Source organism: Grammomys surdaster, unplaced genomic scaffold (genome assembly GCF_004785775.1).
Source record: "Grammomys surdaster isolate TR1022 unplaced genomic scaffold, NIH_TR_1.0 125098, whole genome shotgun sequence".
Lineage (NCBI taxonomy): Eukaryota > Metazoa > Chordata > Mammalia > Rodentia > Muridae > Grammomys > Grammomys surdaster.
Window position 1 is genome coordinate 39,365 of NW_021620001.1, and position 24,985 is coordinate 64,349.

The 24,985-nt window shown below is 38.7% G+C and overlaps 1 protein-coding gene across 1 annotated transcript; it reads left to right on the forward strand.

The window, feature by feature from the left end:
- The first annotated feature begins 2,590 nt into the window (after positions 1 to 2,590).
- On the forward strand, positions 2,591 to 23,458 carry Rab14 (RAB14, member RAS oncogene family). Its single transcript, XM_028785076.1, has 8 exons — positions 2,591 to 2,951; positions 11,140 to 11,198; positions 12,285 to 12,338; positions 13,619 to 13,796; positions 16,864 to 16,930; positions 19,829 to 19,916; positions 20,243 to 20,273; positions 21,222 to 23,458. The coding sequence occupies exons 2-8, from the start codon at positions 11,147 to 11,149 to the stop codon at positions 21,397 to 21,399; spliced, it is 648 nt and encodes a 215-aa protein (XP_028640909.1). The 5' UTR covers positions 2,591 to 2,951; positions 11,140 to 11,146; the 3' UTR covers positions 21,400 to 23,458.
- The last annotated feature ends 1,527 nt before the right edge of the window (positions 23,459 to 24,985 follow it).

Sequence of the window (24,985 nt, forward strand, 5' to 3'; positions counted from 1 at the left end):
TGTTTAAAAGTCCAAAGTCTCTACTAAGACTCATGGCAATCTCTTAACTGTAATCTCCTGAAAAATCAAAAATAAAAAGCAGGTCACATACTTCCAATATATGATGGCACAGAACATGCTTTACCATTCCAAAAGAGAAAAGGAAGCATAGTGAAGAAATACTGGACCAAAGCAAGATTGAAAATCAGCAGGGCAAACTTCAAATCCTGCATCTCTATGTCTGATGTCAAAGTGCTCTCCAGATCTCCATCTCCTTTTAGCTTTGTTGACTGCAACAGACTTCACTTTTGGGCTGGTTCCATATCCAGTCTGCAGCTTTCCTTGCCAGGTATTTCCAACATCTTGGGGCCTCCAAGGCAATCCAGGCTTCACTCTCACAGCTTCACTCAGTGGTCTCTCTGGGCCTCCACGCAGAGACATCCCTGACACACACCTGGCTTCAGTGGCTTTTCTTAGCCACAGAGGAAGATTACACAATCCATTTCTTGTATCCTTGACTCTAAAGCCAGAACCACGTGGCTGAAGCTGCCTAGATCTTCTATTTGCTGGGGCTGGAACATTTCACTAGCTTTCTGCTTTCTATGGTTTCCTTCATTGCCTAAACTTTTCTTTAATTCCTTTTGACAAACCGGAAGCTTAGCTGGGTGGGGTCTTCCCCTGAGGCCACCACTCCCTTATTCCATTTAGCATCAGGCTTTTCTTTAAACTTTATCTAGAGCACTGGACTTAGCTCTTAGCTCCATTACAAATCCTGGTGCTCCGATTGTGCATTCTGTATTTCCATCTGCCCCACTTGCCTTTCATTGTAGATCTAAGTAAGAGTGACCACTAGTAACCAGGTGACACAGCCAACACTAGGCTGTCTTGAAATCTCCTCTTCCAAGGCCATTAATCCATTAATTCTTCATTTTTCTTCCAGGAAACTTTTAGGACAAAGTGGTCACATTCTTTTTCAAAATATCACAAGGATGGACTCTAGGCCACTCCTTCTTCCCCTCTGAAACTTCTTGAGTTCAAATTGTCCTCAGCACTGTCTTCCATGTTCCTACAGGATGGAACATTAAGCCCCACTTAAAATCTCCAGACACTTTTCTAGTCCAAAGTCCCAAAGTCTTCCATATTCCTCCAACAGATGGAATGATCAGGCCTGTCAGAGCAGAACTGCAGTTCATGGTACCAATTTCTGTCCTACATTTGTCTTATCAGCCCATTCTTATTTAAACCACCACAATGAACTAAACCACTGATTCCAGGATTGGGAGAGAGCACCTTATGCTTACCATATAATAACTGTCCTCACTCAAATTATTATATGCCAGGAATTTTGTATGTATTGTCTATTTAATTTTAACAAGGACCCATAAGAATTAGATATCACATATTTACTTGGGAGAAAAGATTGAGGACCTGAGAAATTAAATGATGTGTGTAAAAATGATGTCTGTATCATGTATTTATTAAAACAAGAGATTTTAAAACTGCTATGTATTTTTCCAATGACATCTCACTTCCCTGAGGCAGAACCAGTTTACAACGAAAGGTTTTAAATGGTTAGAACTTCGACTTTTCTTTGTGGGTTCCGGAAACATTTTATCTATTATACATGGTAGGGATAATGGTTACAGTCCATAGGCCCTTCAGAGACACACAAGACGTATTTCAAAATCCTTTAAAACCACGGAGAAAAACCTGGGTTTGGTGGTGCATGCTTTTAATCTCAGCACTTGAGGATGTGGAGGCTGGCAGATCTCTGCAAGTTAGAGGCCAGCTGCAGCTTGATTCACATAGTGAGTTTCACGACAGCCAGAGGTATACATTGAAATCTGGTATCGAATCTCACCCCACCCCATCCCTCCAAAACAATCAGGAGAAAAAAATCAACTTCTATGCTGAAGAAAATGCCTTGTTATACGTTATTAACATATCCATTCTTGTGGCAATGTAATTATAAAATACAAATTAAAAGTAAATGTAAAATAAATAAACCCACATCCAGGTTCTACAAGGCAAAAAGACTTAAGACCAAGAAAGTGAAACTGTTGCTTTCACCAAGGTGTCTTGGGCAGGTGGGAGTGGTGGCCAAACAATAAAAATGACAAGTTTCCCTTTCCTGTTGCTGGTGTCCGGAAAGCAAGGTTAGGCTAGACAAAAGATGAAACACAAGACAGAAAAGGCCACCTCCTAGCGACATAATTATACAAGTGGGTTGGTCAGTGTGAGCCACTCTTTCGCCTCTGATGGCACGAGGAGAAGCTTCTCTGGGTGTTGGCCAGCCTTGTTCCTGCTAGTCTCTAATAATTGTTAAAGGACACAGTGTCCCAGAGACAGGCATACAGAAGCGTCCCAGTGAGAAGCAGTTATGCGTATTAAAAATATAACTTATGCGTATTAAAAATAGTTAAGTGTCCAACTGCGACAATTCTGGACATTGTCAACCCTTAGAAAACAGCGTGCGAACTTGCGCAGTAACTCCGTCGGGAGGCGTGGCACACGACTGCGCTTGCGCAGACCCCTTTCCCCGCCCTCTTCAGGCGTGAGGACCAGTGGGGCGGGCCGAGGGCGAGGCGGGTCTACTCCAGAGGGGCGAACTGAGGAAGGGGCGTGGCTGTCGGATCGGTCTCCGCCACCCTCTTCCGGGCTCCGCTGGCTGCGCGCGCATCCTCCCCCCTTCTTTTGTGGTCCGGCCCATTGCGAGGGTGACAGGAAACCCTGTGCAGGGAGCGCCGCCATCTTGGGCCAGCCCGAGGAAGATCCTGAGGGAGCCGCAGGAGCAGCCGCCGCCACCACCGCGACTGCCGCCCGAGTGTCTGCAACCTCAGGCCAGCCCGCCTTCCTACCAGGGCCTTGGCCGACGGATTCCGGCCGCCCTCCCGCCGCGTCCGCCCTCTGCTTCCTCGTCCTGACGTCCCCCTCCCGTCCGGAAAGCTGCCCAGCCACCAGCAACCCCCCAGGTAACCAAGGCCTTCCGCAGGGGCTGCCCGGAGCCGGCCTCCCAGCCCGGCCCTTCCAAGGGGCGGAGGCGAGCCGAGAGGTAGACGGGCGGCGTCCCGGGCTGGCCCCGCAGGCCGCGGCCAGCCCGAGGGTCGGCGGAGGGCGCCGTCCTGACAGGACTCTGCGGGGCGAGCTGTCGCCCGCGCTGCCCCGGCCGGCTCGCGCTCTCTGCCCGCAGCCTCACTCCGAGGCGTGCGGGGAGGGTGTGTTCTCACCTCATCTGTCCGGCCTGCGGGGCACAACCGCGGCCTCCGAAGCCCCGGGTCTCGCCGCCTTTGCCCGCGGCTGCAGACCACCCCCGCAGTGTTTCCCCACGCGTGTCGCGCCGTCCTGCCGCCCACGAGCCCCAGCCATGGCAGTCCCACCCTACAGGGCCTCATCTTACAAAAGGCAGCGCTTTGGCATCTCGGGCTGGCTCCCGTGTCCTTGTAAGCAACCGCTCTGTAGTCCCGGCTGAGGACTGGGTGTGTGGGACTGTTCGCGAGGTTCTCTGAATCCCTGTAAAGTCCCTGGCCAGCCTGCACGGGTTAGAACCTACACAGCATCTAGAAATAGCGATGGAAAAAAGTTTGGGCATCTCGAGAATTTGAGACAAGATGATGGAATGGGAATGCTAAACCTCCCGTGTGTGCCAGGCACGGGTTTAGGTGTCTTCACACATAGCTTGCTTTTGAGAATTTTCCCCTTTTTTTTTTAAATAAGGGGCGGGGGACAGACCGAAGCCAGAAGTTGTCCTGTAGCTGAGTAATGATGGAACACAAACTGGCTTCTCCCCATTCTGGCTGGTATGTTTTGTACTACAGTACATTCCACGAGGGCTGAGACACACAATACTGTGTCGATTCAGAGAAGTGACAACTGAGTTCCATTTTTTCTCTATTCACACTGGGTGATAACTGATAAGACCCAAAATTTATCATTATCAGCTGCTACTCTGGCAAATGCTCTTTGGAGGAGAGGTGGTGGTAGAATTTCCTGTTTATTTATGAAGAAAGCTGTATTCTTGGTGGCTGCACAGCCAAGTGTTAGAAACTCTTGGAAAGTTTACTGGTCATGGCATGTTGTTTCAATTACCTTTTATGTAAAATGTGATTATTGAGAACAAATTTGACCCAGTAATAATGCAGTTCCCTCTTCTCCCTTCCCTTCAGCAGGGAAGTTTCTCGGGAATTCTGTGTAACTAGGAAATAGCAGTGCCAGAGTAAGAACCCAAGGCATTGGGACTCCAAAACAACCTACACGCTTTCATGTGTGGCCAAGTAAAATCGTCCGAACCGTACAGACACTTCCTAGTTACTTAATTGACCCTAACCAAGTTAGCCAACCTCCCAGACTCAGTGTCCTTATAAATTGTGCCCACATTTCAGAGTTATTTCAAGGATTAACTAGAATTTAAAGAAAGCTCAGGTTTGGCATCTAAAAGCTTGTAGTTTTGCTAGCCATATAATGGGTGATTAATTGTTGAACAAGTACTGTCGAAGTAGTCTCTGGCTTAATCTTATCTGCCCACTTAGTAGTATATAACCATCAGTGTATCACTTCTGACATGGTTTCCTTATTTGTGAAATGAATTTTTAGGATTAGACATTGTTTATAAAGTAGCTAGCTTATATTAGGGGCTTGGTAAGTGGAGTTATTGTAAAGATGTAAAAACCTTAGATTCTAATTGATACTGAAAATTCCTTGGAATTAAGGCTTTTTTTAAAAAAACATTCTGCTATTTTTCATGTGAAATTTTATATTTGTAAACTTAAGCTTTGCAACAGAGCTTGAAAATTTCTTGTAGCCAGTTTTTATAGGTCTTATTTGCATACTCTTAGCAAGATATGTAAGATAAAACATGTTCAAACTATATAGATCTGGAGGTGTTTATGTTATTAAAAATGTTAGCATGTGCGCCTGGCAAGATGGCTCAGCAGGTAAATTCTTTTGCTGCTGTGCTTGACAACCAGAGTTAGATTCTGGAACCCACCCAGTAAAAGGAGAGAATGGCTTCATGCTAGTTATTCTCTCTAATATCTACATGTATGCCTACACATACAGTCATACACAAAAATGTTCTAAAGTATTTTAAAAGTATGGCAGGAGACAAATTATTATTATTAATAAGAGATACTATATTTCAAACGTTTTAAAGTTTGCAAAATAAAGCATCAGTATAGTGAGCATTAATAGTATATTACTGATCAGTGTTTGCAATGAACAGTCCTGGTCTGTCTCTACAGTGCTCCTCCCATACTCATCTGGATCTCTGACATATCATTAGTAAACTTTTACTAATCCTTTCAAGTGCATTGGGGTTTTTTGTTAAATATTTTTATGGAAATCAGAACACAGATTTGGAGTCTTTATTTCTTACTCGTAGCATTCTTATTCACTATCATTAGTGGGAAGATTTTGTCTTTCTCTTTAGACATTGTTAAGCAATCTTGTATTTTAAATTCTTTATTTACATTAATTTACACAAAAGTATAACCTTAAATGAGTTATGAAAATTTGGTCTCAGAAATGGATAGGTTGTTTTGCAAGGTTGTATTTCTATTATGGAAAGAAAATTGACCATTTTGATTAGATTATTAGATTAACTCTGGGAGTTTTCTGTCCACCTGACTGACATGTAGCATAGCATTCGAGTTCAGGGGCCTCTAAGCAAGGATGAGTTCTTAGTTACACGAAGATAGAGACAATCTTACTCCCTTTTTTGATTATTGTTAAAACCTTCCATAATGGTTTGTGCTTGGTAGATATGGAATATTTTCATGTTGTTGGTGTTTAATCACAAAAGTAGTCTTGTCTCAAGTGTTTATAACAAAATACATATATAAAAACCCTAAAACTGAAGAGCAACATTAAGACTTTAGGTCACCAGGAGTATTTAGTGGGTTGCTTTTCCCTTGCTATTGAATTAGTTATGTAAAGATTATGTAGTGATCTGAAGAATAGACTACAATAGCTTTAAACAATGAATGACAGTGTATAAACAAACACATAGAAGTTAAAATATAAGCCTGAGAAAACACCTTTTAGTAGGTGCTTTGTTTTTTACTCTGAGGCCTCTACTAGCACCTTTAGAACTAGTCATTTGGGGCTGGAGAGATGGTTCTGTGGATAAAAGCCACTGCTCTTATAGCTGCCCCAGGTTTGAGTCTTAGTATGCCCATGGTGGCTTACAACCATCCATGACTCCAGTTTTAGGGGACCTGACAAAGAGCATATACTCTACATGTAGGCGAAATGTTCATACTCATAAAATACATCTTTTTAAAAGAATTAAAACTCATTTATATAATCTTATTCAGGAAGAGATCTGATTTTGTTTGACCTGACAATGACTGGCATGTTTAGTAACCATTTAGATATAGATATATTGACTCAGGAATATGTCCATGATTTCATTAACTGAAAAGAACATGTTGCATGTTTTATACAATTGGTATGTTCTGTCTTTAAATAAAGCTTATATAACTCATTAACATAGGTATGTTTCATACTAAGATAAAGTAGAAAAATCCTTTGTTAAAGCAACATTAAGGGTGCTTAATATTTAAAATTGGCCACTTGATTACATAGTGCAACAATTATCAGTGCTTATAGGTCATTTTGTGAAGGTTTCTTTTGATAGCCAAAGACAGTTATGTGTCCACCTTTCATGTCTTCAATAATTAGTTAAGTAGAGAGCATTATATGCTCTTTGGAATCAGAAGGCTCCAGTTCTAGGTTGGCCATTTACTAACTTTGAGCATTGACTGAGGTAGTGAATTTCTCCAAATCTCAAGTTCTTCAATTTTTGCATGAAAATAATAGCTTTGCAGAGTTGTAGGAATTAAGAATTAGTTTAGGTATTAGTGTTAGTATAAGTAACACAGATCATTGTATGATTTAGTCTCAAGTGTTCCTTATTGTTACTGTGGATAAATAATAAATCAACATTACCAATTATTTATGGTTGTTTCTTAAATTTGTGTATACTCCAAATGTAATTGTTTAATATTTCTTATTCAGAGTGTTAAATTAGAAGCAAAGGAGTGAAAGGTCTGTGCCTTAAAACATCACCTGGAGGAGGCAGGATGGTGCTGTTTGTTACAGCGAATTTGTGTTGTTAGCTGTGCTGGATACAGTATAGACTTGGTCCAAACTGCCTGAGCTAGACACACTGCTTTCCTTTGAGATCATTTCCTCTTTTGTAAAATGAGGAACTTAGTAGTTGTCTTAGAAGGACAGCAGTCAGTGGCACTTCAGTACTGCCTGGTACTTATTAAGTGTCCCAAAATGGAAACTATAGCATTTGTGTTACTAATTTACAAATTGTTCATCCTTGTTTTCTTAAATGCAGCAATCCCTTTGTTTTTCTTTTAAAAAAATCAAAGGCATTAAAGGAGATCTTATGTCAATTTTATCCAAGTAATTTTTATTAAAAAAAAAAAATGGAACAAAGGGTGGCACTTCCTGTAGTCACAGACTCAAGAGGCTGAGGCAGGAGTATTATAAATGGATGGTGTAGTGAGTCTCTGGCAAGCTGGGATGATATAATGAGACCCTATTTCGGGCAGTGGTGGTTTGAGGCTAGCCTGGTCTACAGAGTGAGTTCCAGGACAGCCAGGGCTACACAGAGAAACCCTGTCTCGAAAAATCAAACCAAAAAAAAAAAAGAGAGACCCTATTTCACAAAACAAAATGGGAAGAAAATGCATTTCAATTACATAAGTTATAGAATATTGCTAAGCTCTTTTTTTAAATCAGCAGATAAACTGCAGTGTTGAGTGACTTGTGCCTTCAGTGTGAACTAACCAGCGTTTCCTGCTCACATCCCCCACCCTCTGCCTTTTTTTGACCTTTGAGCTTTTAAAACAAACTTGCCCTTAAATAACAGAGGAATATTTTTTCTCTTTCCAAAGCTAGGCAAAAATATTTTTTTCACTCTATCAATGGCATTCATTACTTTGTTCAAAAAGGAGCCCCTTGCATATGACTTTGTTTGCTTTTGAGACAATGTCTCATGTAGCTAAGGCTATCCTCAACTTAACATGTAGCCAAGAATGATCTCAAACTTCTGGACTGATGGTTTTTCCTGAGTGCTAGGTTACAGGCCTATGCCACCAGGTCTAGTTTATGTGTGAAGCTGGGTCTTGGTACAAGCTAGTCAAACACTTATCAACTGAGGTACATCCCCAGCACTGTCTCCTTCGCTGTTTATTCTTTTAGGGTTATTATTTGTAGTTATAAAAGAAACTTGAACCAAAAAAATTATTGTGGTGAAGTAAAAACAGTATCAGTGTTCATCCTGAAATAGTGATTATTTAGAAAACTACTAGCTTATTATTTAAAATATATCTCAAAATTCATCATTGTAGATGATATTTTAGAGGATGCCATATGTGACAACTACTATGTATACAGTTAGCCCAAGTAGAATTGAATTATAATTTCACAATTGCTCCTAGAACACTTGAAGTTGTTGACTTTGGGACTGTTTAAAGGCCATGATTTTTGGGTGTTGTGTGTTGGGGCTTAAAGCTAGGGCCTTGTGCATGCTAAGCATGCATTCAACACTAAGATACACCATAAGCCCTGTAATTTTATTTATCTATTTACTTGTTTGTCACCTGCCCATCCATCCAGCCTTCCATCCATCCATCTTCTATCTATAACAAGGTCTCTCTGCATAGGCCTGGTTGTCCTGGAACTCACTATACAGAGTAGGAGGCTGGTCTCAAACTCGCAGAGATCTGCCTGCCTCTGTCTCCTTAGTGCTGGATTTTAACATAAGGAAGCAAAGTATGTACACAAAATTTTAGTCAAAAGATGGGAAGAAAATAGGAAAATCAAGAGGAAGAATGCAAGAAAACTAATTTACAAATGATTACTTTGGAAAGGAGTTTTAAGAATTAAAACTAATTTAAGGAAAATTTGAGGAAAAGAACGTACTGTTTCCATACAGAAGAGAAATTAATACATGTTAGAAATTTAATAATCTTGAAAATTAGTCAATTCGAGGGTTCCTTCTGCCGCTTGTAAGTAACTGGTTCAGAGACCTGGTAAATAATTTAAATCAAGTTTAACCTTGAGGCTAAGTTGTTGTGGGTTATTTTGTTTGTTTGTTTGAGACGGGTTTCTCTGTGTGTCTGTGTAGCCCTGGCTATCCTGGAAGTCACTCTGTAAGACCATGCTGGCCTTGAACTCGAGATCCTCCTGCCTCTGCCTCCTGAGTGCTAGGATTAAAGGCATGTGCCGCTTCACTGCCTAGCTTAAGGCCAAGTTAATTTTAAACTTTGAGTCCCAGTAATAGCTGGAAAAGAGGTAAGAGTTACCATGTCTAGGATCCTAGCTGATCCAACTAGAAAAACTCCTGAAAGAACTGGTTAAGGGAGTTTTCTGTGATGTGAAGAACTGATTATAGATGTGTCACAACATGCTGGGTGCATTGAGAGCAAGGCATGGACTTGTGTTGACTGTTGTCGGTACAGCAAAGTAAGGTGACTGTAATTATATGATGTGCTCTTTAGTTTTCTGTATTTAAGGATTTCTTTTTCCTTGATTCTTCACCTATTGCAGATATTCTGCCTGTAGATTCAGTTTTATTGTTGAAATTTTATTTGAAATATAGCATAAAGTTATCACACAATATTCATTAAAACACTAGAAAGCACACATTTTTGATCAGTTAGTAAGTCTTGGTATGTATGATTTTTGTCTTTCCTTAGCTGAAAACTGGTGAAAAATAAGTTCATTAGATATTATTATCCATATTAGGATGTTTTTCTCTAGAACCTAGCACAGGGTTAGACACATTGAGACACAGCTACTCTTATGTCTTTAAGTATATTATTATTGGTTAAGTTTATTTATTTAATGTGTATGCTTGTCCTCCAAAGAAAGTTAACACATGAAACATACAGCATGTGAATTATTTGGGAAGATTATTGTTGTTGAGACATAAGTCTCTGTATTGTCCATGCTGACCATAAAATCCTGGATTCAAACAATCCTTCAGTCTCCTAAGTATCAGCCAGGATTAACGTGTTTAATTGTGCTTGTGAGATTGAAAGTTTAGGAAAGAAATTGGGATTTTTCTTAGGTTAAGTCTACCTGATGTCTAAGGATTAGGCTGTGATCTTTGGAAGTATCTTTATATGTAAGCTTTTGGATTTCATAAGTGTGAGGACAGCTTTATAGCATTTTTTCCCCCTAGAATAGTATACAGAACTCAATTCATGTGTTTTTAATTCATGTGTTTTTAATAATTTAATACTGTATTAAGTTGAGCCATATGAAATTGCTAATTACGTTCTCCTTTTTAAAAATCTATAGGAACAACAGTTTTATGTGATAAAATCTAATTTTGATGACAGTTTGATTTGGATTTCATGTTTGTTCTAGACTTTAGAGTCTTTGCTTAGTATTGATTTAAACTAGAGGAGAAAGTTATTTTTGTATTGTGTTAGTGATTACTTTTGATACCATAACTTACTTGATCAGTTAACAAGGAAAAGGACCTTAAAGGGAGAAGGAATTATTTAATGATGTTTGACTTTAAATTCATAAAGATTTTCTTCTTTGAAAGAGTTCCAGAATAACTTTTTTTTTTTTGATATTTCCTAGTGTAAAACTTTGACGTGTTTTGAAACAATTTTTTTTTTCATTTTTGTGGATCACTTGAGAATATTAAAGTAACATTCAAGAGAGTTTGTGATCAGTTTGGGAATTTTACTGACTTAGATCAAAATTTTCTCTGTGTAGTCAATGTGTTTTCTTAATATATGTGATATAATTTTTTTTTTTGTTTTGAGACAGGGTTTCTCTTTATAGCCCGGGCTGTCCTGGAACTCACTCTGTAGACCAGGCTGGCCTCAAACTCAAAAATCCACCTGCCTCTGCCTCCCAAGTGCTGGGATTAAAGGCATGTGCCACCACTGCCCGGCTAAGATTGCTTTTTGTTTGTTTGTTTGTTTGTTTTTCGAGACAGTGTTTCTCTGTAGAGCCCTGGCTGTCCTGGAACTCACTCTGTAGATGATAAAAAAATCTATATATGTATGTATGTGTATGAATGTTTGTAATATTTTCTGCTCTGCCTTTGGAAAGGGCAGTAGTAATAGGTTTCTATAACTTGTGAACTGTTTTCTGAAGTAACATAGTTTTCTTTGTTTTTAGTGCCACCATGGCAACTGCACCGTACAACTACTCTTACATCTTTAAATATATTATTATTGGTAAGTTTATTTAATGTGTATGCTTGTCCTCCAAAGAGAGTTAACACATGAAACATTTATATATCAGTACCTAAACATACTGTTGCAGAAGTGCATGCTTTTATTGACTTCAGAACCAAAGTTTTTGATGAAGATACATATCAAGATAGCCTTTTCCATCATGGCCCTGGGTACTTATCTAGTCTCTGGGCACCAGTGAAATGATGGTGGTTGTTCTTCAGGGCCACCTTGTTATTGTTGGGGTTATAAAATTAATTTCCTGCTAGTGCCGAAATATCCCAGTGTCATAAAAGGTCCTCTTGAATTCCAAAATAGGTAAAGAACACCAATTCAGAATTGGTTGGGATACACGCGCGCGCACACACACACACACACACACACACACACACGAATAGTTTTGTTCTTAAATGTCAAGACCTTGTTCAAATTGTCTTAATGCATTTATCTATGAATGGTTGTAAATAACAGGTAAAAGCCCAGATGCTGTGCTGAGTTGCAGACTAGTGGAAGAGTTCTTACAAGCTTATCCTGGTTGTGGGCTTGTGTTTGATCTCTACAATGGAAAACAAAACACAACAACCTGTAAATAAATTTTAAAAAAGAAAAGAAAGGTCATGTCTTTTGCTTTGATGTCAAGTTTGTATAGCTTTGTGAGATGGCATCTATTGTAATGTAGGGGTAAAACAACAAATGTAGTGAGCCAAGTTTCCAAATTTTAATTTATTTATTTTTGTTTGCTTTTGTAATAGTTCATCTGCATAGACCAATACATGCACTTTGGATACCTACTTGGAAACAGTTCAAATTTTAAAAAAATCTCACCACAGTAATTTTTCTGTTACAAGTCCTGTTCAGCTTGTTGGCTATTTACTAAACAGTAATTTACAGCCAAATTCTATCCTGCTAAAAGTTAGAAGTGCGCAGTTTTTCATTTGAATTCATAGTAAAGGAAGATGCAGGTACTCCGAGTGTTGAGAAGCTTGTGGTGTACATGATAGGCTGCTATGCAGCAGTCATTGTATAGGATCATACGTGTAAAACTGAGAAACAGAATTGCCATCTGAAACATCTTCTTTTTTTAAACAGGGGATATGGGAGTAGGAAAATCTTGCTTGCTTCATCAATTTACAGAAAAAAAGTGTAAGTTCAATATGAAAGGTAAAAAAGATGAGTAGCTTACTTTGTTGTCACATTCTCTACGTTTAAAAAGCACTATTTTTAGTGTATTTTATGCATTTCATTATAACCTGTCTATATTTACACTTGAGTTTTTAAAGTGCCATGATTATTTTTCTAGATTGTTTTTAAAGATTTATTTTTAAGTGTATGTGTTTGTGTGTGTGCTTGTAGGGTTATATACATGTGAGTGCAAGTGCCCTTAGGGGCCAGAAACAGCAGATCCTCAGGAGTTGGACTGAGTTACAGGTGGTTGTGAGCCAACTGGATGTGCTGCTGGAAACCAAACTTGGGTCTTCTGCAAGATCAGTACATACTTTTAACTGCTGAATCATTTCTCCAGACCCAAGGGCAATGGATTTTTTAATAAGTGCAGATAAAATACATTATTATTGCCAGTTAAATTGTTAATTTTTTTAAAAAAATTTATGATGTATGATTCACCTTGGTTATTTGTTTGTTTACTTATAAATAAATAAAGACAGGGTCTCACTGTATAGCTCTGGCAGACCTGGACTTGACTATGTAGACTAAATTGTCCTCAGACTCAAAGAGATCTGCCTCCTGAATGTTGGGATTAAAGATGTGTACCATTATGGCAGGTTGTTTTGATTTGTTTACTTATTTTGTTTTTTTGAGACAGGATTTCTGCGTAGCTCTGGGTGTCTTGGTATTCACAGAGATCCACTTGTCTCTGCCTCCAAAAAGTATAGAATGTTAAATTTAAATAACTCCCCCCTTTTTTACTTTAAATATGCATCTTTTAAATCAACTTGTGTGTGTGTGTGTGATCATGCATGTAGATATATATGAATGTATACATTACTTATGGGTTGGTATACACAGAGGCCAGAAGAGGGTGTTGGATTCTCTGGAGCTGAAAGTTATAGGCAGTTGGGAATTGTTCAGTGTAGGTGGTGCAGGGAACTAGATTATGGTCCTCTGGAAGGACAGCAAATAATGTTCGTAACTACCATGATCTCTCTCCAGCTCCCTACCTCCAAAATGTATTATCTTAAGAAACATTTTCTCTGTGTGTTTCATTTATTCACCATAATTAGTTTTGAGGATTTTTTCTCTCTTTATCACTGGCTAAAGTTTAAAATACAATTCTTATCGTGGGTGGTGGAGAAAGAGGCCAATATGTTTTAATTGATAAGCAAAATATAATTGAGAACATGGCATTTTTGTGCTGCTTTCTACACAAGTATTCTAAAATTTGGCTATTTTCTCATCTCCAACAGTTATGGCTGATTGTCCTCACACAATTGGTGTTGAATTTGGTACAAGAATAATTGAAGTTAGTGGCCAAAAAATCAAACTGCAGATTTGGGATACAGCAGGACAGGAGCGGTTCAGAGCTGTTACACGGAGCTACTATAGAGGAGCTGCGGGTGCTCTCATGGTGTATGACATCACCAGGTAAGATGATGTCCCGCTTTGGAGTAGACCACTACTTTGGGCAGAATGGTTTCTTTTTTATTGATTTGGGCCTCCTTTAGTTTGTAATTGGATATCTATAAATTTATTTGGGTTTTATATTTGTACTCTAAAGCTTGAAAAACTTAAATAACATGCTGATCTTCCCTGGAAGTTGGTTAGAGACCATGAGATAATGGTGACCTAAAAGAAGAACACAGTCTGGGGAGCTGAATTAGTTGTTTGCAGAGAGGTGGCTTTATGTGATGAAACTTTCACTTCAGGGAAGGCAAGCCAGTGCTGAGGAATTGTTGTATTCAATCTGTGTTAAAATTGACACCGTCTGTCAATAGGAGCAGTGAGGAGTGAAATATTTAGTCTCCTTGGAAGCACGATAGACTGAAACAGATCCTGTGTTTTCCTCTGTAGGCCAGCAAAAGGTTCTTTTTTTGATAAGTTGACTTTTTTGACATTTTGGTGTTGGTTATGTATAATGTTTGAGTAATTATTCATTTACTTAAATTCATTTTTCTACCATGGATTGAAGCGACTTAAAACACTGCATCAGGATTCATTCATGACAACATGGCTCTTTCTGGAAACTCAGAACATTTGACATGAAGTCACAAAACAGGAAGATAAAGGTTTGACTTTGGTGCATGTAGCCAAACTGCTACTTACTAGACCTGAACAGTTCTCTGCTGTAAGATAAAAATGAACCAGTTGCCTTTCATCATGATGCAGTGTCAGCCAGAAGCATCCCTAAGAAGAGTTCCTCCTTAGGAGATAGAGATAAGTGAGTGGGACCAAGTGACAGCGGGAGATTGATATTGAGAAAAAGCTTTATGCTGTTTCATTTTGAAGAGCCAGAGAACCTGAGCCGTGCACAGGAAAGGAGCCCCTTGTTAACTTCTCTGACTTTGACACACTCTTGAAATTGCTGCCTTTAGAATATTTATAGGGACTGTGTATAATCATATACATAAAGCCTCAGTAACTTCTCAGCAAACAGTAAAATAAGTCTTAGTTTTCTTCACTGTACTGGGCAGTTGGTAACATGATCAGTAAATGGTCTTACGGAGGGACAATAAACTTGTCTGTTGTACGGAACTCTGCCTCATTATGAGTTATTACTGAACACTTAATGTAATTAAAGGTCACATACATTACCAATACACTTAAATATGATGTGTGCTTAAAATGCAATTTATTTTGTTTTTAAACATATCTTTTAAGTATAGTAATATTGTGGTAAAATTTATGTGTATTCAAGTGTATTCAAGCACTTCATATGGAAACAGCAGAAATGTCCATCAGCTAAAGGAATGGATACACATCAGGTGGCATATCCACACAATGAACTGTTTTTGAGCTGTAAAAAGGATGACTGATACATACTATATGTAAGTGTAAAGGCCACATGTGATTCTGTATATTTATCTAGAATAGGCAGGAAGATTGCAAGAGCATGGCAGTTAGGCACAAAATTTCTCTTTTGTGGGTCCTGTGAATGTTCTAGCATTTGATAGTAATGATACTAAAAGTAAACTGTATTTTTAAAGGGTTTATGGTGATTCATTTTATTTCAATATTTACTGAAAAAAAGTACTTTGGATGTTAGGTTCCTAGGTGACTTTAGACAGTTCATAGTCACAGGTTGCTGGTAGAGTAATGACACTATTTTCTACCAATTATTTCTGTCAATCCTTAACATTTTGCAACTTATAAGTTCCCATTTTAATAATACTTTTTATCTTAAGCATCAGCTGTAATTGTTACAAGGCACTTTCCCAAATTGATAACGAAGCTTATGATGTCAGTTGTTTTGCCAGTCAGAATGTATCGTGAAGTCAAGAAGTAGACAGCTGAGCCATCCTAACCCAGAGCCTGTCTGTGTGGATTGATTGTTGTGTTAGAGTCAACTGGACTAGTGCAGATGACACCATGCTTTTAAATTTGCTCGGATAAAGTGGAAAAATGCCTTAGTCTGATGATTCTCCAGATGTTTTAAGCGCCATGCAAATAAGAGTTACAAGATACAAGCTTTCTTGTAGCTGAGATCCTGAATTTCTAGATGAACGCATTAAATGCTTTTTTTAACGCAGTTTTTAATCTGTGTATTAACTCAGTCCAAAGTAGTAATCTGGCCATGGTTTCATATGCCTGTAATTCTAGCATTTAGGAGGTAGAGGGAGGAAGATCACAAGTTGGTGGCTGGCCTGGGAAACATTAAAAAAAAGGAAAAAAGAAAGTAAAAGAACAATTTAGGAAAGATGAATTATGTACTAATTTAGTATGTCTGTCTTTTATTTTTGACTAAAAATTGTAACTTGAAGGTAGATGCAAAAATATTTTTTCCCTTGAGTAAGCAGTAAACAGTTTGGTACTGTTTTCCAATTTGTGATTAGAAAATTTGGATAATTTCAAGGAATGTTAGTTTTGACTCTAAACTGCAAATCTTGGTTCTAAATAGTCTGTGTTCCTTGCTTGAATATTGGGGTGTGTGTGTGTGTGTGCGCGCGCTTTAAATACTTCTGATATCATTAATATAGTTGGATATTGAGCTATTTAAAAATAATGAGTCTGTGGCCAGGTATGATGGCACACACCTGTAATCCAAGACATGGGAGAGAAAGTTGGCTACATTAAGAGAGGGAAGATGGCTTGAACTACAGAGGGAGACCTTGTTTTAGAACACAAAACAAAGTTTGGCTAGAGTTTTGAGAAATATGTTGGTTCTGTTTATAGTTCTTCTTTGGAGTAGCCATCTGGTCAAAGCAGAAATACACATAGTAGGATCGATCTTTCAATTAAAGTCTGTTTATGTATGTATAGATTTATATGTTTATTTGTTTATTTGTTTTTGAGACTGTAGTACAAACCATAGTACAAGGAATTCACTTAGGGCCATGATGGTTCACATTCAGGACTCTTGTGCCCTACCTTAGCCTTTGAGTTGCTGGGATTACATGTGTAAGGCACATCACCCCTGGTTATTTTTTGTTGTTGTTATTCTGAACAAATGGCAATTTTATGTAGAATCAACACATTTTAATTTTAACTTTTGCAGAAGAAGTACATATAACCACTTAAGCAGCTGGTTGACAGACGCAAGGAATCTCACCAATCCAAACACTGTAAGTCAATACCTAACTGTATAGAGATTTAAAATCGGCTAACCCAGACAGGCAGGCCTTGTACTGGTGAGACTTTGTGATCTGGGTGCTATGAATAAGAGACCTCTCATTCCCTCATTCTCTCACTTACTCATTTATTTGTTGCATTCATATTTTCTTTGATCCTAGAGATCCAGGCCCCATGTACGCTAGGCAGATAATCTGACATGAAGCTACATCGCCAGCCCCTAGTATTTTTATTTTATTCTTAGGCTAATTGAAGAAAACTCTTAGTTTTGATTGCTTCTAGCTTTTCTATTTTTATTATACTTTTTATGTTTGGGTCTAAAAAAAAAAAAAGCCACGAATGAGGTGGTGCTCTCAGTTGGAGTTATTATAATCTGAAATTATAAATTTAAAAGCTTAGATTTAGTTTGTAAAATATTACCATCGGAGGAAACTGGGCAAAACTGTGCAAGGGCTCTTTTTGATTTTTTACAGTTGCATGTGAATTTGTAATTATCTGAATAAAATGTCAACTAAAAGTAAGTATTCTATATACTTAAGTAATTAACTTCTTAACAAGATGGAAAAGATACTGAGATGTTAAAGGACAGCTATCATGCTAGATTTCACAGTATGCAAAGATAAGCATGTGTCTCTGGTCCTCAGTGGATTATTGTCTAGCAGAGAGAACCTTCATGTTTAGAGAGAAGCTATAAAACTACCTGAATGATGAATTAGAAATGTGGTGAATGGTTCAGTGATAGTGACCACAGTCGAGCAGGGCCTTCTGGAGAAGCCAGCTTTACAAGCATCGGTGTCAGTGGGCATCCTGGAGGGTGTTGCAAGAACAGTGTTTGACTTAGCTTTGTACCTCCCGCACTTGGTAAGAGGCCTGGTCCAGTAAACTAGGATGAGTGGTAAGAGACCTGTTTTGCTAGTGTGGAGCCTAGAGCTTTCATTTTCATTTATACTAAGCTCAATGCTGCTGTGCATAGAGACCTATGGATAAATATTCATAACAGCTTTATTTGTGATAACTAAAAACCAATAGCAGTGTAGCTACCACAGACATGTAAATAGCAAAAACAGTTTGGTTGCATGCATCCCCCACTACGGTGAACTATTCAGCCACACTAAAGAAAGAATTATGGTAACACCATCAGCTCTGATGAATCTTAAGAGAATTTTACTGAGTCTTAAATGCTTATATATTCTATGATTCTATTGATGTATTTCAAAATGACAGTACTGTAGAGAGATAAAGAACTAGTGATCACCAAGGGCTGGTTAGTGATAAGGTAGATGGCTGAGAGAGCTGTGAAGAAACAGCAGTAGCAATTTCTTGGTGATGATGTCTGAGCCCAGATTGAGGTGACAGCTGGTAACACTGCACAGCCATTTTTTTGGGAAAAAAAAATGGCTATCTTAGGGCGGTAATTGTACCAATGTTAGTTTTTTGACAGTGTAATGTGGCCCTGTGAGTTACTAAAGAATTTTTAAAATGTTCTTCGATGTGCACTTTATGCTTTCTATGAAATTGCCTTTTGTTTTTATGGAAAAAGTATGTATTTTTCATTTGTTAATGCTTTGTGCTACTTTGTTACCAGACTGCCTCTTAGGGGGTTAGGCAGTGAAGACTGGAGAGTGATACATAGTTGGGAAAGAGAAAATACTTCTTTTTGAAGAGGGTAGTGGTATAGTGGAGTGCTGGAGACTAAAGCCATAGCTGTGTGCCTGCTAGGCAAATGCTCTGCCCACACTCCAGTCTAGAAGCCAGTATTTCTGGATTTGAATACCAGTCTTATAATGACCCTAATAACTAGGCTTGATTTTTTTTAAAGTGCCATTATTTTACTGTTCAAATTAACTATGAACATTATTTTCCCTTGTCAGTAGTCACCTGCACTTTGAAGAATTTTTTTTTTCTTATACCATTTAACTTATATGGAAATATGATTAGTTCACTGGACCCAAATATTTGAAATGAAAGAGACAAGTACTAATTTTATGTGGAAAAAAAAGTTGGGAAGCACTGTTTTGTTGAAATCATTAATTTCTAACATCTGTATCTGGTTAAAAGGAGCAGCAAGGTAAAAAAGGGGCTGATATCTTCCCCCTTTGTGCCTTAAATAACAGCCAAAACCCCTTTGTTTTCTAAGGCTACCTTTAGTCTTTGAACAACTTTACTTGCATAGGTGATTCCAAAGTAGATGACGGAGTGTGATACTTGTCCCAAGATTTCAACCTATTGTGTAGTTATCCTATCCCCAGCTTCTTTCACAGACAGACATAGCAAATTTACACCTCTCCTGGGATAGCATCAGCTAGGACAGTATTTCTCTAGGTCACAGTTTGCATTCTCTAGGGTTCTAATGCCCTCTTTGCTAACTCTGTCTTATTTGAATTTAAGGGGAATGTAATTACTGTTACCCTGAGTGAATTAAACTAGTGGTTTTCAAATTTCCTCGGGGTCCCAGAATCTTTTGAGAACCTGAAAACTACAAGCCTTCTCCAGGGAGTGTTTATGGTTACAGTACCTTGCACCCAATTTTAGGGCATTCTTATTCATCTTGTTTATTCTTTTGGCCTAGACCAGATAAGAACAAACTGGCTTGTGAGCCGTATTCACCTAAGAAATGACTTTTCTATTTTTAAGGGATTTATGACAATAATAAAAATACTATTCAGCAAAACTGTGTGGGTTCCACAAATCTGAAATACACTTTCTCTTCCTTACAGCAGGTTGTCAGACCCCAAGCCAGCTTGTTGCCAGAGTCCTTCTTAGTGCTCTTGCCTTATGCTCTGTAGTCCAGGGTACTTAGGGTTCATTTTTTTCCTGTCTCGACTTTTGTATTTGAAAATCTTCATAGGTATTTTTGTTCTAAGATACCGTTTCTTTTGTTCACAAATTAGGTAATAATTCTCATAGGAAATAAAGCAGATTTGGAAGCACAGAGAGATGTTACCTATGAAGAAGCCAAACAGTTTGCCGAAGAAAACGGTGGGTTTAAGACTTAACTCTATGGGAGTTTAAGGGAAAGGAGGTTTAGATCATGCAGGTTATTTGATAATATTTTTTCTTAAAAAAACTTCTGTTCTATTCAGAAATCTCAATAAGGAAATAAAGTGTTTGTTTCTATGATACATGTTAGTAGTAGTGCAGCTACTGAATGACAGGTACAGACCTGCCCCGTACCTCAGACAGGTGCTCCTTCATAAGGGCTGGTGGAGGAGGACTGACTGACAGCTGTGGGGCCTACTCACATGTGACTAGAGTGCTCCTGACTCTGTGCAATGTCCTAATTTTAGTCTGAATTTTATTTTTAGGTTTATTGTTCCTTGAAGCAAGTGCAAAAACGTAAGTATGGCTAAAATGTAGATCATGTTTTAGTTCCATGCAGAGTAGAATCCTGTGCTGTGTAAGTGGATGATGTAGACATGATATGAACTGTGCTGTATAGTGAGGCCATGGACAGCACCCACCGCAGGTAGAGCATGAGCAGAAGCCTGTTTCACATTACAAGAGAACGGGAACCTTTGCTACTTAGAGGGTTGTACCTCATTGTGTCCCCTGGGAACCCAGGTTAACAAAGGAACTGTGCTGACATCTCACAAGTGTTTGACTCTCACACCTGAGGTTGAGTTTGGTATCTTGAACATGCACTTGGCCAACATGTTCACACAGCATTTACGATCACCTTAAAGAATGATTCAAGGACATACATACTCAGTGGCTAATGAGGCACAGTGAACATTTCCTGATTGTCCTTGGAGTTCAGCATTGATCCCAGCACTCCCAGTCATAGTTCTGTATCGCACCAGGCAAGGACAGGCCCAACCTGTTCAGGTTTATTTACCTCTGCTCTTAGTCCCAAGAGAACAGAGCTGTGACATGGTTAAACATGACTATGTCGACATCACATGATAAAGATAGCATAGTTTTATACATGGCTGTTTATAAAATAATGGAAGCCTGGAATCCTGTTGGTACATTTGGAGAACCTGCTTTCACATTTCAGAGTGGCTATCTCAGTTGTCATGTAATACATTAACAGCACTGCAGTGAGTCAAAGATGTAAATATGCAAATTGATTTTAGAAACAGCTCAGTACTGGGTTGTGTACTTGATACCAAAAACATTTCCTGTGTTGTTCTCTTAGCTCAGTCTTCTGGTAATCTCTTAGTAGATGGCAGTGGCTAAGTGGAAAACATCATGGCAGTTCACTGAGGTTAGCAGGTCAGTGTGAATGCCTTAAATTTTCTAGAAGGCTGTGCTTTGGGAATAAAGTTGTTGATTGTCTCTTAGGGGAGAGAATGTAGAAGATGCTTTTCTTGAGGCTGCCAAGAAAATCTATCAGAACATTCAGGATGGAAGCCTGGATCTGAATGCTGCCGAGTCTGGTGTACAACACAAACCCTCAGCCCCGCAGGGAGGACGACTAACCAGTGAACCCCAACCCCAGAGAGAAGGCTGTGGCTGCTAGTGACCTCTTTGCTCGGGCCCCTCTTTGACCTTTCACCTCTGTCTGTTGGAAGCAGTACTTTTTACTGCCTCCTTGTCTTCTGTACATCTTACTGGGTTTAATTAAAAAAAGAAAAAACAACTCTTGTAAAAACAGTTTAACAATACTAAACTGCTAAACAACTAGATGTAATCAGGTTATCAAAGGCAAGTAGAGTAATAAATCTCTCCTGCATGGTAAATCTAGACTTTTCCCCTTTGATTGTCCTTGTGATAGGTTTGTCACCAATATATGATTTAAACTGAACACTGATGCTGGACCTGATTTTTACCTTCCCTTTTGGCAAGGCTTTGTCTCACTGTACGGTTTAAATTTGATCTTTTCAGCCTTTCTCCCATCTTTCAACTGTTGAGTATGTCTGTTGTAGCCAGTAAGTTCATTGCTGTGAAATGACTTTGGATGGTAGAGAAAAGGGGTCTGCAACTGCTTTTGTTTTTGTTGGATAAATTCCCTGTTGTAAGGGTGGCATTTTCCTTGATGAGGTTTGCTTCTGTCTTAGCCTTGCACAGGGAAAAATACCCATTTATCTTTTCTTGTGCTTAATTAATAGCTTTATCTTTTTTTTAATTTTTACACTATTTTATCCTTTTCTCTTTAACAGAAAGTAAATATGTATAAAATTTGAAGGAACCTAACTAACAATACCTTCTGTGTATATTATTTTAATGAAGAAAGTAAATTGATTACTGGCATTGGAACAGTATAAAATACCAGTTTGTACAGTGTGACCTATATGTGACCATGTTACTCTCCCATTTCACACAAGGAAATAGACACAACTGCAGTTCACAAGTAATACTGGCTCCACTCCTTGGTGCTGGCAGTGTTTGGGGACAGACAAAATGCTGGAAAGAGCTCCTGGCATCAGCAGAAACACTAGCGGATTCTATTCCATCTTTGCACTGTGGCATACCTGCTGATTTTCTTAACTGTTCTTCTGTAATCAGTGTGCTCACCTGCTTTTCTTTTTGTAAACATTTTGTGTTACAGGCTGCATTCTTGCCTTACTGTATAGGAAAAGGAAGAAGGCTGGATTTAATATTGCACATTTTAAGCTTTTATACCTTTATCTTGGAATGGTCAACTTCTGGACCAGATAGCCAGAACCACAGGTCTGCTGTTAAGGGATTTTAAATTGTGCATTTTTAACACTACAGTGAAATAATTACTGTTATCCTTTGTGTTCATAGTATGAGGGGCTATTTTATGTCATGTTGGCATAAATTATTTTGTAAAAGGGAAGGTGTTTCTAAATGTGTGTGCTGACTTAATGTAAGTTACTACTTTGCACTGGTGGTCTGGCCACGGAAAGAACAACACCTTACAAGAGAAATAGATCTCTAGGCAACATCTGCTTCACTGAGTTCTTCCCATCTCTTGGTTGGTTTCTAGCTAAGTTTAAAGTGGCTGGGAATTGAGAGGTCATTGGAAGTGCACGTAGGTAAGCCCGAGCACATTATATAAAATGTTCTCAGCTCAACGCTGTGTTTAAAATACACATTTTAAATCCCTCTTTACCAGACACTAATGTAAAAGAACATCTTCTGGATTATAAACATGTGGTAGTTCCAGAGTTTTGTATAGTCAATGTTAAATAAAAGCAAAACTGGAATGTGCAGAAAATAGGGTTCTTTTTTTTTTTTTGCGGATTCACCTTTTTGTCCTTGCTTAACTTAAAGGAATCTTGGAATAGACTGGTATATTCTGTTAAAGACTTAGAGTGATCCATTTGCTTACACTGTTGTATCACAAAGGATTCGCCCAGGGACCATGACCTGCTGGTGTGTGTATATATTTACAAAACAAAACAAATCACCCATCGGGATATAAGGTAGCAATCACAAAGTAAAGACCTTCAGCTTGTTTAGGTGCAATACCCCAATTCCCAAAGTAACAGTGGGTCTTAATTGTTTTTGTGACAGAAGGATTTATTCAGACTGCTGTACTCTTCATTTGATGTAACAAAATGCTATTATCTAAATATTTGTAAATAAAGTACCTGTATCTAGATTAAATTGAACGGAGTTGCATTATTTTTGAACTGTAAGACTTTTTTCAGGTGAATATTTGAACTATCGGTTTTTACTACAGCATTACGCTTAGTGTTTGGTGAAGTGAGGTCTGGGTAGCAGTAAAATTACCAATTTTAGCTGGAGTTTAATCCATGTATATTGCATTTTTGAGCCCAGCACATTGGTGGCTAATAGTGTTCTCCCTTTTCTGTATGTGGGGCCAAATTCTATTCGCATGTGTAACAACCACTGTGTAATAAATTTGGGAGCTTAAAGAAGCAGATTGTCATGTTGCAGCATCTGTGAGCCAGGACTAGGCAGAGTAGATTTGTGTTCATTTTTAACACAAGAGCTTGGCATTGTGCAGACGCCTCTAGCTTTCTCACTCTGCTTTTGCTGTGGAAGAGCCCCTCTGGTGGTACCTAGTACTCCAACACAATGTGTAGTTGTTTTTTCTGAATGAAATGTTCGATGACATGGCTAGAGGGAGTTAGTTGGTGGTGGTTAGTTACATGGTACTAGTAAAGGCTATACAAGTGTTTTTTAGATGTCTTCTGGAACTGGCAAGTTTTTGGTGTGTGTGCTGGGTAAAACCCAGGACTACGCATATACTAAGCAAGCATCCCCCAGCTGTGGAAAGGTAGTTTTTGAAATCAGGTGTTTTGAAAGGTCAGTTTTGAGAACTGCTTTAAATGTGGCCTTATAAAATAAATGGTCTAGTTCCCTCACCATAAACAGAAAAGACAGACCAGGTAATTTCCATTACCACTTATGTGGTAGTAGAGATGAAAATTGATACGGGAATATGAAAGACTACCTCACCTTCATTAGGTCCTGTTCCCATACTGTGTCAATAATTGCTGTTAGTCCATACTTTAAACATTTTGCAAGGACAAAGTCAAAGTATAAGAATACAAAAGACCCGGGCAGTGGTGGCACACACCTTTAATCCCAGCACTTGGGAGGCAGAGGCAGGCGGATTTCCGAGTTTGAGAAATAAAAGAATACAAAAGACAAATTTTGTGTTGGAAATGCATGCCTTCTAGATAATGTGCAATAAGTGGTGTGACTTCTGTTGTCTCTTGTATGTCTATTATATGCATCCTGTAACTCTAGCCAGACAGCTATAGTGAGGGACGGCTGGGCTGGGCTGGGCCGACATGCTACAATGCTGACTGTCTTAAAGGGCTCTCTAGTCAACATAGTCCATATCATTGTGACTGTTAGAGCCACAAAGCTGTGGCAATTGCTCTTGCTTCTAAAGAAATGGACCAGTCATAGAGCTGAATGCTTAAAGGTGGTCTATAAATACACTCACCACCAGAGCGGAGTCTCTACAGTATAGTCTTGACATTTTCCACCAAAGAATTACTATTTTAGTAGGCTAAGGAAAAGCAGACTAAGTGTGATGATTTCTTACTAGGTACTTGTGATGAAGCACTAAGTAGACCAGGTAAAAAGTGTTAAATGGCTGGGATATTGTTATTGTTATTGGAATAAAGGTAACCTGTGAAATGTAAAGTCAGACAACAGAC